This window comes from Ictidomys tridecemlineatus, chromosome 5, assembly GCF_052094955.1.
Source record: "Ictidomys tridecemlineatus isolate mIctTri1 chromosome 5, mIctTri1.hap1, whole genome shotgun sequence".
In the NCBI taxonomy this organism is placed as follows: domain Eukaryota; kingdom Metazoa; phylum Chordata; class Mammalia; order Rodentia; family Sciuridae; genus Ictidomys; species Ictidomys tridecemlineatus.
The window spans coordinates 190906669-190923644 of NC_135481.1; the positions used below are offsets into that span (position 1 = coordinate 190906669).

At 46.8% G+C, this 16976-nt stretch overlaps 1 protein-coding gene across 6 annotated transcripts in view; it reads left to right on the top strand.

Annotated features, from left to right (window-relative positions):
* Positions 1-828: 828 nt before the first annotated feature.
* The window catches only part of Bcas1 (brain enriched myelin associated protein 1), an 89106-nt gene continuing 72958 nt past the window's right edge, over positions 829-16976 (top strand). For all 6 annotated transcript variants that reach the window (XR_013439776.1, XR_013439777.1, XR_013439778.1 and 3 more), the window contains exons 1-2: positions 829-889; positions 13277-13824. Coding sequence is in view for 1 of the 6 variants with exons in the window: in XM_078051891.1 (XP_077908017.1) it covers positions 844-889; positions 13277-13824 (594 nt within the window). In the remaining 5 variants the exon portion in view is untranslated. The remainder of the gene's footprint in view (positions 890-13276; positions 13825-16976) is intronic.

The window sequence follows — 16976 nt, forward strand, 5'->3', positions numbered from 1 at the left end:
TTTTTACCTTCTGCATTTATTAGTATATGGTCTTACTATTAATAGTAGTATCAAAACAAGACAGTATGTTAAATACTTAACATAATTAAGATTCGATTGATATTAATGATTAGGAGTATAATTAGATTATTGGATCACAAAATGGCATTATATGACATACTCTTGTGCAACTGTTTTTCTTCCCATGTGAGTATGAACGTTTGTGTGTATATGTGTCTTGATAATCTTTGAAAGTATCTATACTAAGTAACAGAAGAGGAAAATAATCAGGGCAGTGCCCTGAAATTATAAAGTGTTTACAACAATGAAGATAAAGAGAGGGAGTATGAAGAAGAGCACATAAAACACACACACACACACACACACACACACACACACGCACGCACGCGCGCGCGCGCACACCACACTGCACCTCCTGTATCTGACAGGCTTGTTGACCAGCATCCTGGCTGATGGTTGTGTTGGTGTGTGTCAGGTGGTGGAGTGAGCTAACCCCCAGGTTTGGGAATCAGCATGTTAAATTCTTGCTCCATCCTGGTTAGGTAAGTGCCGGTGAGCCTCGGTGCCCCAGGGCAGGTGCCTGCCTGACTATGACACTCACTAAGACAGGCATAAACCAGAGAGTGCATGTGATGGGGGAATCCAGGCCCTGGAGAGGTTATTTCATTACTCTGAGGCATGATAGAAAGCTCAGGAGTGACCAGAAACAGCCTGTAAATGAAGTTTAATTCTGGGAAGTGATCTTCAGGCTATTCCCGGAGTTCTTCCAATTTTCCCTGAAGACCTGCCCAGTAACAGACACCTGTTGTGTTTCAGGCATCCGAAACGTGTGATCAGAATGGGATGCCAGTGATCATATCCACCCACACTGTTCAGCTCTACGATGAAGGTCAGTACCATGCTGGGCGGGCTGCTGCTCTCTGGTCCATCTCATTCCTGTTCATAGCAAACAAAGCGGAAGAGGCAAGCCATAGGCCTCCTTGGAAAGTTCACCCAAATTCGTTTCCTAGAGCTGCTATAACAAATGACCACACACTGTGCAGCTTAAACACCAGAAAAGTATTGTCTCACTGTGCACAGGCCAGAAGTTGGAACTGAGGCACTGGCAGGATGGGCTCCTTCCAAGGGCGGGGTCGGGGTGGGGGGGGGGGCTGTCCCAGTCCTGTCCCCTGGGCTGGTGGATACATCTTCTCCCTGCACCTTCACCGCACCCTCCCTCCCTTTGAACACTTCTGTCTCTGTGTCTTTTTAATAAGAGTCATTAGACTAGGACCCACCTTCGTGGCCTGATCTTAACTTGACCATCTGCAAAGATGCTGTTTCCAAATACGGTCACTTTCACAGGGTTAGGACTGCCATATCTTTGGGGGGGGGGGGCGAGTACAATTCAACCCAGAACCATCCTCATCTCTTCTGAGATGTGACTGAAAGCCGGGAGAGACCAGGATTACAGTAGATCAGGCAGCAGAGGGGTTTGACTTTGGATCAGAAGCCCTCGGTCAGGATCCCCACTCCAAATGCAGTGACATGGAACCTGTCATTTCACACATATGACACAAGAAGCTATTGCATCTCGGTCCCTCAGACCATCTTGGAGGGGACCCGCCTCCCCCTGCTGCCCTGACGGCCAGGCTCCCCGTGTGTGCTCACATGCAGACTCTGGGAACTCCGAAGGAAAAGCAAAATCTCTGACGGCCCCGAAATCCCAGAGTTAGAAGCCACGAAATATGCCATCCCTTCCCCCTCCTCCAGGCCAGACCCGATTAATCATCCTACAAAGAGAACACAGTGTTCCATTTAGAAAGCCATGAGCCGGGAGATGCCACAGCCCCCAGTGACATTCAGCAATCATTTTCTGGCCTTGTCTGAGATGACAGCTACTTACCTAAAGCTAAAAGGAAGAGATAAAGACTAAAGCCTGGATATTCCAGGGAGGAAATACCCCAACTGGCTTTAACCTCTCGGAAGATAATTGTTTTCCAATTTATGTTTTTACAAAAGTTGCCATGCATCCCCCCTAAAGAGCAGAATGGCAAGGATTAGCATCAAATCCAACTCTGAGTGAGCAGATAAAGCCAACGTTTTCAGTAACAACAAAAAAAAAAAATGGCCAATTGAGAGAACTGGAGTCACCTTCTCCCTCAGGAGGACCTGAGACGTGGGCAGCAGGGCAGAGGGGACCAGATGGGAAGGACTGTGACCCTCACAGGAGGCCTGTAGCCTTGAGAGCCCAGAGAACCCGGCGGGCCACACTGAGGGGCGCACAGGTGCCGTGTACCTGCGCGCCCGGCACCTGCGCTCTGCACACAGGAAGAATACAACCCTCCATCCTCCCTGCAGAACCAGTTTTGGCCCCCTTGGGATCACCAGCCCCCGGCTGAGTACGTGCACTAGGGAACACAGTTTATTTGTATAATTTCTTATTTATGAGGCCTCAGAATGTGATGGGTAAGGGAGGAACCTACAGCAATGCCGCTCCTCCTCCCAGATGACCACATCTGAGCTGCAGAACCTGTGACTGTGTCACCTTACATAGTAAAATCGGACTTTGCAGAAGGGATTAAGGATCTTGAGATGGGGATGAACCTGGGTTACCTGGTGGGGCCCAATGTCCTCACTGGGGTCTTACAAGGAGAGAAGCAGGAGGGACATAGTAGGAGAAGGTGTAGTAAAGGAGCAAATGTCACACAGGGACTTCAAGATGCTGCAGTGCTGGCCTTGAAGGTGAAGGAGGGGACGCCAGGCCGGGGAACGCAGGTGGCCTCGGAGGCTGAGAAAGACAGGAGGCAGGCTTTTGCCTTGAGTTTCTAGAAGCTGACGCATCTCTTACTCATGACCTTCAGAAGTGTGGGGTAACTTATCTGTACGGCACAACATCTGTGGTGGTTTGATACAGCAGCACACGGAAGCCCTGGAGTCTCCCAGACCCTGGCACAGGTCCTGGCTCTGCCACCCACTACCTATGTAACCCCGGCAAGGTGTTCATACCATCAAGAGCCATCTGGAAATGGGAATCATGACGTTGACCTCATAAGGGTGCTCTGAGGACAGCAGCTGCACAGGGCCATGGTGACGACATAAAGGAGTCAGGGCCACTGCAAGCAGTCCGCCCTCTGCTCCGACGTCCCAGCTTATCACCAGCCAGATTCCCCACCGGAGCATTGATGCCTAAAACTTCACAGATCTTTAAGGAAATGAAAATACCTCCGTTTTCTCTTTCTCTGGTTCTTTTCTAGCAAGCCCATCACATTAGTCCCCTCTTTAAAAAAAAAAAAAAATGCCCGGTCCTCATTGCTAATGGATGGCAGGGACGAACATGCCATTTATCTGCCAGGACACATCGTTTTTCAGAAGCAGAAGAATGTCTCTGTTTCACTTGGATAAGGAGCCTCTAAATTAAAATCTTCCCTTTTGTTCACAGTCAATTGTTTCTGAAAAGAACCCCCTAAATTTGCTTTTAAAGATTACATAAATATACATAAATATGTGCATATACACACATATATATATACATACATACGTACATATATGGAGATTTTTTAATTGAAAATTCTTACTTGAGCAAAGTGCTCCTGCTTATGATCTAATAAGCAGGGAGGGAGAATAGACGCAATTATCATTTGAGCAAAGTGTCTTGGGAGACCAACGTCATAAATCATAGCCACCTAGATAGAGAAAACTAGGGGGCAGCGTCCCTGGCCTGGATGGGTACAAATATATGTGCTCTCTCGGTACCTGCTATTTCCCCTAATTGGTCTCCTGTCCTTGCTGTTGTTGAGATGGAGCCTCTCGATGCTGAAGATGCTCGTCTTGGACTCGGTGTCCTCCTGCTGCAGCCTCCCTAGTAACTGGGATTACAGGCGTGTGCCACATGCCTGGCTGCTCTTTAAAAAAAAAAAAAAAAAAAAAAACATACACACAAAACTGTTTCCACAACTCAAATAAAAGCAGTGCTTGCAACCTTTTGTTGTAGTGGACACAGAACTTAGCAAAGGGTATCAGATATTCCAGGGCTTTGGATGGCTCTATTTCCTGGAATCCCCAGGAGATTCCGTTGCTCTCACGGGTAGTGAAGAGCAGCAAGGAGGGCTTACCTCTGCGCATCGCATCGTGGAGGTTGCAGGGAACCAGAGATGCTCCCTGTCTCCACTTGGCTCCAGGGGCAGCTCTCTGTGGGAATCCCTTCACAGATAATGAGGCTTTTCAGTGACAGCCTGATTTTAAGAGTTGACTTGAAATTCCCCAATTCTGAGAAACCTCCACACTGTGCTGGCCACACATGGTGCTGGGACGTAAGCAGATCTCATAGTTGGCCACCTCTTGTGTTGTCTTGATCCTCCCCCTACTTTATACCTGTCAACAAAGACAGCTTTAAAAAAAATATCATTCCCATCTGCAAGGAACTAAGCCCTGAAGTCCCAGAGCCAACTCCAAGTGGGCTGTTTTGGTTGCTGGGCTCACTGGGCATCCTACCCATTGTGTGTGCTCCCCATCAATGTTTCCACGGAGAGGGACGGTGGTGGACACTTCCAGGGGCCGTTCACCTCATAGCACCGTGGTCTGGTCTCATCCTATACCAATAAGCTGCCTGCAGGGCTCATGTGTCAGCCTTTTTAAAATGGCCTGGGGGCGGGGGGAGTGCATTGCTCCAAGCAACGTAAACCGTTCAAATTTCTGAATTTTCCAAGCAAGAGGTTACACACCAGAATATGGAGATGTCCCCATGGCTATTGTTCTCAGTCTAGGATGCAAGGCCCACATGGCCTGGAGACCCCTGGATGAGAGATTACTAAGAGCGGCCGCTGCTGCAAGCCCACCTCGAAAAACAGGAGACGAGTCAACTGATCCTTCCCTCTGCTTTGGATCCCCTCCGTCTTTTCTGGAAATCTTTCCTGTTACTTCTTTTCTTTTCATTAGTGGGACATTGTTTCATGCCATGAGATGCAGTGGGGCGTAGGCACAGTGTACACTCTGCACCACGGACTCCAGCTCCGACGCCCCCAGCCTCCCGCCACATGCCCTTGCTTACTCAGCCTGTCTGGCTTCTCATACCGAGGGCAGCGCTTGGGAGATTCATCCACGTGGCAGCCTGTGCCAGTGCTTCACGCCCTTGATGGGTAAATACTCCTCTATTCAGCGGGCCTCCTTTTGCTTACTCTTTCATAAGGGGATGGAGATGGGGGTGGCTTCCATGAGCTGTCGTGAAGAATTCTACGCTGAACGTTCGGGCACCGTTTTCCATGAGCATGCGTCTTCATTCTCTGGGCTGTGCCTAAGAGTGGAAATGCTGGCTCCCGCGGTGCCTCTGCGTTTGACTTTCTGAGGACCAGAACAACTGTGCCCTTCACGTTCCCACGGGCACTGTGTGGAGGTGCGGTTCTCCAGGTGGCTGTCTGCCTGTTTGGTTTGGCCCAGCCTCGTGGGTGTGACCTGGCACTCTGTCGTGGTTTTCTCTGACACTGCTAGGCCCCTTTCTATGTGTCCATTGACTGTCCTTTTTCTGTGGGAGAGCAAGGCCATCCTGATATGGCTACTTCTGCACCCTTCTCCCCAGAGCCCTTGCTGGTTCTGTCTCCTGGCTCATGTTCTCAGAGTCAGTCTTCTTGTGCATGACTTCTTCTTCACCAGGCCCCCCCCCCATCATCAAAGCCTGCCTTTGTCTGCAGCTGGGGGCTCTAATACTGAACTGCTTACCATCTGAGGGTGCTTCATACTGTATCAGTGGGGAAAGATACACTGTCACACCCTCTGGAAGTGGGAGTCTCTGGACCCTTTCATGAGAGTAATCTGGCTGGTTTTGTTTGCTTTTAATTATCTGCTCATTGCTATAGCAATTCTACATTTGTGCCTCTAGTTTATAGGAGGAAAATACGAGTTTAGGATTTATGAACATGGAGCACTGTTTATGGTAAACATGGAAGGAACCGTGTAAAGAACAGAGTATCCATGGATTAGACAATGATCTAAATGTCTTCTGGTAGATCAGGAATATTATGCAGCTCTTAAAAAAGAAGATGGATTTGGTATGTGGGCCATGAGGAGAAACTATGATGTGAAAAAAAACAATTGAATATATTTCTAACATGATCCAATTTTTATAAAAATGCACAATGACAAATACAACCACCATAGATGAATATCTATGCACATCAGAGTTTGATGAGGCCCTTCAGGTTGCTGATGTTTGTTATTGAAAGAAGAGCGGAAGGTAGAGGCAGGGAAGGAAAAGGTTAAGAGAGATGAATCACTTCCCCGCAGTAAGCACATGTTACATGTGTATTATCCTCCAATTATTAAAAGGAAAACCCACAAGACCAACTCAAACATCTGCTGTGTCTTTGAGAATCTGCTTGTGCTGGAGCAGAGGCTGGTTTTGCATTAGCTTTGTACATTCCAGATTCTGTAGCCACATGAATGATAGTGGCTTGATGCTCAAGCCAAGAGGAGAGTGGGGTCCGTGCATGTTGCTTTCACAGTCTTGCCCCACAGTGGCTGATAATCTGCCCCCTCAGAGGGTCTCTCTGGACACAGTGGGTTAGTGGTTATCTTTCACTCACGTTCTATTTGGATTCAGCGTTTTCGTCCCTGAGTATCCAGACATGTTGGATCAAGCTGATAGTCAGGAATTCTTCCTCCATGCCCCAAACCAATTCCCTTCTTTTATTTATGCTAGGATTTCTTGGCAAAGACAACCTGGCTTTTTAATACTGAGATGAAAAGCATGAAATGTGATCATTCAATGAAACGTTCAAATCTAACGCCTTCCTCCAAGCGATGAGTATCTCCCACTTGAGTCCTGAGTTGAAGACTTAAAACAGCAGATGCATTTGCACAACACAGAAAGCCACAGCTGTCTCAAGTGTCATTTGACTCTTGACCGCAGAAGGGTCAGTTTGCAAATCCTTTGAGGTCTTCATCAGTCTCCCCAAGGGCCTATCAGAATCCTTTGATATTCAAATATCAAATTCAAATAGAATTCTCTTTTGAAGAGCTCATCCTGACTTTCCCCTGGTCTCGGATGGACCGCTCACGTTGCCAGATCTTGCCCAACAACAGTTCCGTATTTGATCCCAGCAGCTCGCCAATGCGAATTCACACGATTCTACAAACTCCTGTGTCTTTTGCAAGATTTACAATTTCCCCTTGCAGTGAGTGTTGCATTGTAGGGCCACTCGATCCTTTATCCTGATCCATCCGTATAGTGACACACAGGACAGCGTAGCATAGAAGAGGACGTTTGGGAAATACTTTTCCTAAGTAGACACCTTTTTTTGCAAATAAAATTATCAGTGTCTGCTATCCTCTTTTACCTTCAGAACCAGGAGGATTTGGACAATAAGTTCTCAGACAAAAAGAAATCCGTTTCCAGCAGCCATCCGGTTACAAAGGTGGCTGTTTCTGCCTCTGTCACCACTGTGGTCCGTGGCCAGGTGCCTTCCTACTCCCTAGGCTCTCTGCTTGCTGCCTCACCACCTTACCTGACTTCACCCTACTGCCAAGACTGCCGGAGGCACTGGGCTGTAATCAGAGGCACCCAGGCTTTGTCCACTTGGGGCGTCCATGCTAGTGGGGAGGAAGCAGAAAAAGAGGAATTCCAGTAGCCCCAGGACGTGCTCCTTCACCAGCAGGTGCCTGAAACCTCCCATAGCACCAAACCTAGGTTGTTTCCGATACATGCATACCTGTGATGAAGTTTAATTTGTAACCGGGCATAGTAAGAGAGTAATAATAACTAATAAAACAAGAATAACAGTATGCTGTACTATCATAAAAGCTATGTCAATGTGGTCTCTCCCAAACTATTTTACTTTCTCATCGCACTATGCTGTAATCATGTTTTGGGACTTCAGTTGACCACACGTTACTGAAACCATGATAGTCAAAATCACAGACATGGGGGAACTAGTGCTCTGAAATCAATCCAGAGAGCAGCAGATGCTCCCTGTACTCCAGAGAGTGAAGGAGGGTGAGCAGGTGGACTTCCCTCAGACAGGTGGTCAAGGAAGCCTCCACCGACTTGGGGCCTGAACGATTCGGAGGGAGCCATGGGAAGACCTTGGAGGGAAACATTCGCAGCTGGAAAGAACAGGTAGCACATGAACAGCTTCAGGTGGGAACGGTTTGTATACTGAGTGTGTGAGGAAGAGCACAGTGTGACCTGGGGTTCTAGGGGCTGGGGCCCAGGGTCGTGTCGGGACTGGATTTTAGTCAGGGTGAGGCCTTCTTTGTATTTTTTTTTTCCAGGAAAATGACACCACCTAATTTCTGTTTAAAACAAAAATCATATCCCAGTGTTTCCTAGATATGAGAGTGTATACCACCCACCCACCCACCCCGCATCTGTGTGAAGTTTTTCTTGGAAATCCGTCCATGCTATGAACCCAACCTTGTCCACTTCATCTTCTCCCCTCCTTTCCCGTTCTCCTTCCTTTCCTGTTCTTGCTCCTGCTGTCCTGTGTCATTATGAGTTGGAATCGGGCAAACATGGGTCTGACCCTGACTCCACCCCTTATGAGTTGGACAGTGTTAGGAACTCTCCTCCGACCTCAGTCTCCCCACCTGTACAGTGGGGGTGCCACAGCACCCAGCCTGGGGCGATGTCAAGGTGCCTTCATGAATGGCCTTTTCACACGGCACATACTCCCGGCTGCCTGACTCCTGGAACACTCCCAGAACGTGGGCTGGTGCTTTTGAAGTTGCACCAAGTGAAAATTTCAGCTCTGACACTTGAAAAACAGCAGCAACAGCAGATAAGCCTTCCTTGGATGTTCTGAAAACTGCAATACCAACGCAGGTGTACGTGCACCCTCAGAACTCTGATGAAGCCCCCTGTTTAGACTAAGAAGACCTGGTGCTTGGCAGATGATGAGGATATTCTAGAAGCTTCTGGCTTCTTGCTCTTAAAAGCCTTTCCAGAGCACTTTAGTTTGCAGGTGAAACCATTTGAATCATTCCTCCCCTTCTGGCCTATATTGAGAAATAGAAAATAATAATCATAGCAATAGGATAAAAATAGAACAAAGACAACCAACTACTGATTCCTGAACATCACCCACCCACCAGCATGTGTCAGGCACTTTATAGGGAATAATTCGATTAATCCTCACAATTGGCCTTTGAGGAAGGCTCTGTTACTTTCGTGTCCATTTAATAAGAAAACTAAGGCATAAAGATTCCATGTAACTTACCCAGCCACCCAATTAGTGACTGAGAGATTGAAAATCAAAACTGGGTCCCTCTGATCCACAATCTAAGTTCTTTACAGTTACCCGCAGATGTTCCTGGGATTGTTTCCAATCACACATCTAGATAAAATCACTTCCTTTAAAAGAACACATGCACAGTACAAACTACCTCTTCTGCATGAAAGAGGTCAAACTTTTCGGCTTCACCTTCTAAGTATTTGGTAGCTGCCATTTGCAAATATTCTTACTTGATTTCCTTTTTTCTTCTTAGACTTTTTTTCTCCTCCATGAAAAGTAAAATCTCTTTGCTATGTCATCTGCTCGTCTGCTTTCCAAGAACATTTTTTTTATCGAAACCAGATTTAAGATGGGTTTCCCCCAAGATTTTTCATAGGAACTGAAAGCTCAGTTCCAGTCTTCTAGAAGGAACCTACTTCTTCCATGATAATGTGGAGAAGCATGTAAATATTCCCTATTTTTGCAAGAGGACAAAACTTGTAACTCCAATGGCATTTCTCCTAACTCAATTCACATAGATTGGTTGTGTGTGTGTGTGTGTGTGTGTGTGTGTGTGAGTGTGTTTTAAAACATATTTTATCTGTTTTAAGAGTTGATATCCAAGGTCTCAGATGACTGTAATCTCTCTTTCCCTTATGATTTTCTCCCTTTTTGTTAAGATGAAATGTTAGAGAATGCATCTCATGTACCTCCAACTTCACAGAGCTCACTGGTTCTTTGGACACATTTGAAGAGCTTAGAGACCACTCTCTTAGGGGAGAGTTGATTCCTACTAAATAACAAGAGAAACAAGTACTGGCCAGTTCCCTGAAATTCTCTCTGAATCACTGAGTATGTGCTCAATTTAAACTAACAAGGAGGCGGGGAGGTAATATTGGCTCATGTGACACTAAAATCCAATTTCAGGCACAGCTGGATGCCCAAGTGATATCATTGGGAGTCTACATTCTGGATTTCCTGTCTCTGCCTTCATCTGTTGGTCACTACCCCAATGTTGTAGCCAAAGCCAGCACCACCTCTAGATGTATGACCTGGTGGATTGCCAACCCCAGCACAAAGGGCACAATTTTCTTCTGGTAGGTTTAGCAAAAGACCCAGGACTTATTTTTTTTATTAATTAAGCTTAGATCATGTGCCCACCTAGGACTTGAGCATCTTAGCAAGGAAAATGGGAACCCAGGTGATCAACCGGGGGGTGCCTCCCCAAGGTTGGAGTTGGAGCTTCAGCGGTCACAGAATGTGCCATCTAAGGACACTGAGTTATTATTAAGTCATTGAAAACACCTTGCCGATTTTCTGATACCAAGAGCTATTGTTTTATTTATTTATTTATTTATTTATTTATTTATTTATTTATTTATTTATTTATGACAGCAAAATGCATTACAATTCTTATTACACATAGACAGCACAATTTTTCATATCTCTGGTTGTATACAAAGTATTTCACACCAATTCGTGTCTCCATACATGTACTTTGGATAATAATGATGTCCATCACATTCCACCATCATTGCTAACCCCATGCCCCTCCCTTCCCCTCCCAACCCTCTGCCCTCTCTAGAGTTCGTCTATTCCTCCCATGCTCCCCCTCCTACCCCACTATGAATCAGCCTCCTCATATCGAAGAAAACCAAGAGCTATTGTTTACATCTGCTAATATACATGGGATTCGCCCTTTAGCAAAGCAAAATTCTGGTACTTTTTTTAAAAGTCTATCCATGGGACGTTGGGCTTCTTTTCCATAGAAAGAAATGTCTCTAGCATTGACACTCTCACAACCAGTTCTGTGGTTCCCAGCCAGGGAGTGAGGAACAGAGAAAGCAGACTGAAAGGAGCCAGTTGATGCTCTTGGCATTTTGAAAGTCCCTTCCTTGTTCTGCCCCGAGCCTCTTCCTTTTTGTCAACTGTTTCCTCTGCTCCTGGTGTGGCCCATGCCCGCAAGTCATTTATATCCTCTCTGAATGTGTCAGAGCTGCCTCCTGTGCTCACCAGGTGCCCAGCTCCATCTGTCACTTCTCCCTCTGTCCTTCTCTCTCCTGCAGCACCTACCTCCAGTACCAATTCCTGGGCCACAGGTAAAAGGTAGAGAAGAGCCAGCAGCCGAGCTAGGGGCCTTGAGGTCGGGGTGTAGGAGGAACCCCAGCACTCACCAGCCTCTGGCCTGGTCTTCTACCACTTCCCTGCCCCTCCGTGTTGATGGAGGAGGCTGCCGTGCTAAGCAAGAATCCAGCTCCCTCTCTCCTGTATGTTTGCTCCTGACTTTAGACACTATGAGATACTAGAGTTTGGCAAAAACAATTACCAACGAGAGAGTGGGGGGGGGAGAGGGAGAGGGAGAGGGAGAGGGAGAGGGAGAGGGAGGGAGGGAGAGGTGATTGCCATATATTAAGGTACAATATAAGCGAGGGAGCCTTCCCTTTCCCTTTCCCCTCGTCTGTCTTCCTATCAACATATTAAGAAGCATCTCCTGACCAAGTGTATCAAACACGATGCCGTGTTATCAAGGGCAGGGGAGGAGTTTTAAAAAATAACCAGGGGGGCAGTCACTTTATGAGGTGCACGCCATGGTAAAGGCATTGTGCCAAGTCCTTTGTGCGAGGTTCCCCCAGCGTCAGTCATGACAAGCCTGTGAGGAAGCCGCGAATGTTCCCGTTTTACAAATGAGGAAATGCTGAGAATTTTAGAGACTTGCTCAAGACCACATGGTTCATCAAGGGAGGGTCCAGAAGATCCTTAATGGTGATTCCCAAATTCTTGCTATCCTCCCACTTCCCCAAAACACACTGCTTAAAGGGAAAAGCAGCTCAATTAAGTTGAGGCAGAGGGCAAAGCACAAACAGGCAGGTGTTGGGAAAGTGCTCCTTCAGAGAAGAGGTCTAGTTCTACTGGGGTCTGAGGTCCAACTAGCCTTCCTGGGAAGACATCTGCTTAGCTGGTCCTCAAAGTGCAAACTTTGCCAGTATTACTTGTATCAATCTGCAAAACTTTTTCTTGGTGGTGATGGGGGCAGTGCCAGGGATTGAACTCGGGGGCACTTGACCACTGAACCACCTCCCCAGCCCTATTTTATATTTTATTTAAAGACAGGGTCTTGCTGAGTTACTTAGACCCTCACCTTTGCTGAGGCTGGCTTTGAACTCGTGATCCTCCTGCCTCAGCATCCCAAGATGCTAGGATCACAGGTATGCACCACAGCACCCAGCAATCTGCAACACTTTTAACCGTTCATGCTAACATGAGAAAGCAATGAAGTTAAGAGTTGGGTTCTACCTGTGCCAGGCTCAGCTACCTCCCAGCTTGCTGGGAAGCCCTGAGAAGGTAGATCAACCTCTCTGGATATCAGCTTCTCACTCCTGAGTAATGGTATTGGCTAAGGTTCACTACATTTAGAACACTTAGTATAGTACTGACCCCCTCCTTTGTACCTTAACAATATCAACTCATGTAATCTTCCCAACAAAATTATGAGGCAGGTTCTATTATTTGCCTTATTTTGCTAGAAAATTGAAGCAGAGAAAAAATAAATAACTTGGATTCAAATAGAGTCTAACTCAGTGGTTCTTAAACATGAGTGTCTCCTTGGGGGACATTGGGCAAAATCTGGAGATATGTTTGGTGGTCACAAGAAGGGAATGCTACTGGCATCCACCCAATAGGACCAGGCCAGAGATCTCCATAATAAAGAATGATTGATCCCAAAAGTTAACATTGGGGAGTTCCAAAGACCTTAATCTATTTCCTTAATCTATCCAGGCTCCTAACCACTGTCCGATAAATGCTTCTCCCATCTTCCTGTGGAGATAGAAGACAACTGTGGCTGGGTGTCACTCAGGCAGTGCCTGGCCCCTAGGGATTGCCCTCCCGCCAACCTGCCGTGCCCCTCCTGGGAAGAGCAGGTCACTGGACATCTGGATGGCGAACTTCTGCTTTGCGGAGCAGCTGGAGAAAGCAAGGTCCCCCTTTGCATGGCGGCCTTTGTGTGCCTTTGTGTATCAACAGTTTGGAGTCCATTATTCATCCTGGAATTTCCTGGCTCGTTGAATGACCTCTGTTTATGTTTGTGTTTACAGTGGATCTGGGAATAAGCGTGCAGGAGGATAATGTGACCACTTCTTCCCCCAAGACAATGGAGATGGGCGCTGTGGCCGATGCCAACGGAAAGAATCTTGGGAAAGAGGCCAAACCCGAGGCACCAGCTGCTAAATCTCGTTTTTTCTTGACTCTCTCTCGGCCTGTACCAGGACGTACCGGAGACCAAGGCACGGATTCATCCAGCGGACCCGCGAAGCTTGATGTCAGCTCCAATAACGCTCCGGGGAACAAAGACCCGAGTGAGGAGCCCGCGCTTCCGGGCGCAGCTGCACCGGGCAGGGCCGCGGATAAAACCCCAGGGCGGACCCCTGCCCCGGACCAGGCCCTCTCTGCCCCCGGGGCACCCGAGTCAGGGGCGGCCCCCGCCAAGGACACCAGCTTTTTTGACAAATTATTCAAACTGGACAAGGGACGGGACAAGGCAGCAGTTGACATCCAGGAGGAGGCCAGGAGGGCGGAGAGCGAGGACCAGGCGGAGGAGGCCCCCGGAGGCCCGGGGCAGGGCGATGCGGTCCCTGCAGGGAAGGTAAGAGCGCGTGCCAGGACCCGGGACGCCCAGGGTGCGCTGCAGGCCCTGATGGGCCAAGACCCCAGACAGGGGCACATGCATCACCCTACAGTCACCCCGCGTCCTAGACAGGGGTCAAGCCGTGCGCCCCTCTAGGACAAATAGCAGAGGGTTGTTTCTTTGGGCAGAAACATCTGTTTGGAGAACAATAACAGCCGGGACATCTGTTTTATGTAAAAGAAAAGAGAAGGTGAGTTACATGCAGATGAACCCATCCTTCCATTTATCAGAGGCGAGGCAGACAGGTCGCATTTGTGATCACTGGAGTCCGGACAGAAAGGCATTAGTGGAATAAAAATGGTTCCTAAAAGACTTAAATCCCCTGCCTGGTCTCAGCAGCGTGTTTGACATACGGTGTGGTTTCAGGCATTAGCTGGGACACATTTCATGCTTTGCTCAGAAGAACCTGGATTGATCTTTAACTATCTCTTGCAGGAAGGTGTCGTTTACAGCTCCACAGACTACTTTATGTATTGGTTACTTTCCAACAAGCTAAATTAATACTTTTGTAAAAAGTAGATTTTTTTTTAAGGTGATATCCTGAATCCTGAGCAAAGAAAGCCAAGCTCTTTTGACAGTAAAGAGAGCATTTAACCTTGAAAGAGTTTGCTTGTATTCTGGGCAGGAAAATAACTCCTTGAATGTGGAAGGAAATAGAAGTCAATACAGGGTATTTTTGAAGCACTTCTTTTCTTGGTTAACAGACATTTTCAATAACATATTCTTTTAAATGTAAGCATAAAGTAGGAGCTTCTAGTTAAATATAGAACAAAGAAAAAAATCAGATGGGCTCAGTTTTTATGACATGGTTAAATATCACCACTGTCAATATATTTGTCTTAATGACAATGTAATGATGTTCGGCTAAGATGCTAATAATACTGGCTTTCATCTTTTGAGTCCTTATAATATTCAAGGCTGTGTTCTAAGCACTGTGCATATATTGTTTTTCTTAATGAAAATGAATATCACATTAATCAATGGCTTTAATGCATCTGGGTGCTGTAAAGCACCATATTGAGACTATTAGACACCAGCCAAAAATTCTGGATATTTGAAATTAGGAAAACATAGTAAGGCTCACATGTCAAGACTCTTACCGGCAGCATTTGCTGTCCTTATAAATATGCAGGGAGGGGCGTGGTATTGTGGATTGAACCCAGGACACTTAACCACTGAGCCACATCCCCATCCCTTTTTATTTTTTATTTTGAGACAGGATCTCTCTAAGTTACTTGGAGCCTTAGTTGCTGAGACTGGTCTCAAACTTGCAATCCTTCTGCCTGAGCCTCCTGCCTGGGGTGACAGGCATGCACCCCCATGCCCAGACCTATAAATTTTGACTGAAAGTATTTTCAAAATTTTTTTCAGAAGTTAAAAAAGAAAAGTCCCTTCAAATGCCCACTTCCCAAGCTGTACTAGTTCAAGGAGTCTATTAAATAGCTTTTGTATTAATGAAAAGTGAGTCTTCAGATGTGCCCAGGAGCAGCCTGAGGCACAGAGCTACTGTGGTGGACAGGGTTAGGGTGTTTACTCCAAGGAGTTCAGTGTCCAGTAAGAAAACACGAATAAATAAACCTGTGATGGCTGTCCAGGGTGCTCAGTGCTGTGCAGGGTGCTCCATGCTGTGCTGAGGAAGCGGTGCTGGCCGGGGGTGGCCAGACTTAGAAGGATCCACCCCCCACCCCCAGCCAGGGAGCAGTGGATCAGACAGACACCCCAGGAGTCTAAGAGGCCCTGGTCTGAGGTTGTCTACTGCTGTTTGGTTCTCATGAGCATTGGAGAGACTGCTTGCTCCCTTTGCCTGAGCAGAGAAGCACTGTGGAGTTGTCATTTGGCCATGGCTCCCAAAGCTATTCTGAGGTTGCCATTTTTTTGGTAGTCGGGTATTTCTGGGGTGTGGGAATCAAAGCCCATCCATTGCCTGAGTCAGGAAAAGACTGAGTTATTTGCAAAAGGAATGAAGGGCTGTTTTCCCATCTTTGCCTGGTTGCTTGGTGACTCATCCAAATCCCCATCTTAGTAAGCCAGTTCTGCATCTGATCCTGAATGTGCAATACTGGGGATTGAATTCAGGGAACTACACTCCCAACACTTTTTAGTTTATTTTGAGACAGGGTCATGCTAAGTTGCTGAGGCTGACCTTGAATTTACGAAAGTTCAACTCAGCCTCCTGAGTTTACTGGGATTACAGATGTGTGCCACCATCACACCTGGCTCAGAGTTGTGCTTTATTATCTCAGCTTCCTTTATTGAAAACACCCTCTAAGGGATGGCAACTCTATTTGTGGAATGGATTTCAAGGCGAGATCTGAGCCCAAAGGTGGGGGCTTGTGTTGGAACCATGGGAGGTATCTAGCACAGCAAACCCAGGAGTGATATTGTGAAGTTACAATAATCTCTCAGGATACCCAAAAATTGTAACCTGCTTTCCTTTATGGATAAGTGAGCTAATGCCCTCCAATTTACCAATGAAATCTGCATCGGATTTTGTTACAATATGCTGCAAATTTCCATCTTGGGTTGGTGGTAATTTGAAGTATTCAGTGCTCAACCTGCATGATGTACACAGAAAACATGAAAAAAAGTGAAGAAACAGGCATTTCTCCGTCAACCTGGGAACTTGTGTGATTTTCAAATGCACACGTCTTGAAGAATTTTTAACCCCCAAAATGGGCTTCTGATTTGTTAAGGTTTCTCAGCAGATCCCTGGCTACACAGTCCTGTATTCAGAGGGGGGACCAATTGTTCTGTAAGTGCCATGAGAGAACACAGCCCTCAGAAAGTAAGAATAAAACTTCACAGTCAACGGCTTTCTGGGTGGGGGCACCACCAGAAAATGTCCTGTGCATAGACAGGATGCAATGTATTGACTCAGAATTCTTAGGGTAAATTATACTCTGGGCTCATCAGCAGTCCCCCTCCCCCTCCCATAACCCTCCCCCCAACTTTCACACTTGCTCCTCAGTGGATTGGAATTCCAGCCACAAAGCCACAGGACTGTGAATTGGGAAAGAGATGCCACTATTTCATTCTGGGGGGAAGCACACAAATCTTCTGTGTTTTCAGAATGACAATCTTATTTTTGTGCCTCATAAAACTACATTCAG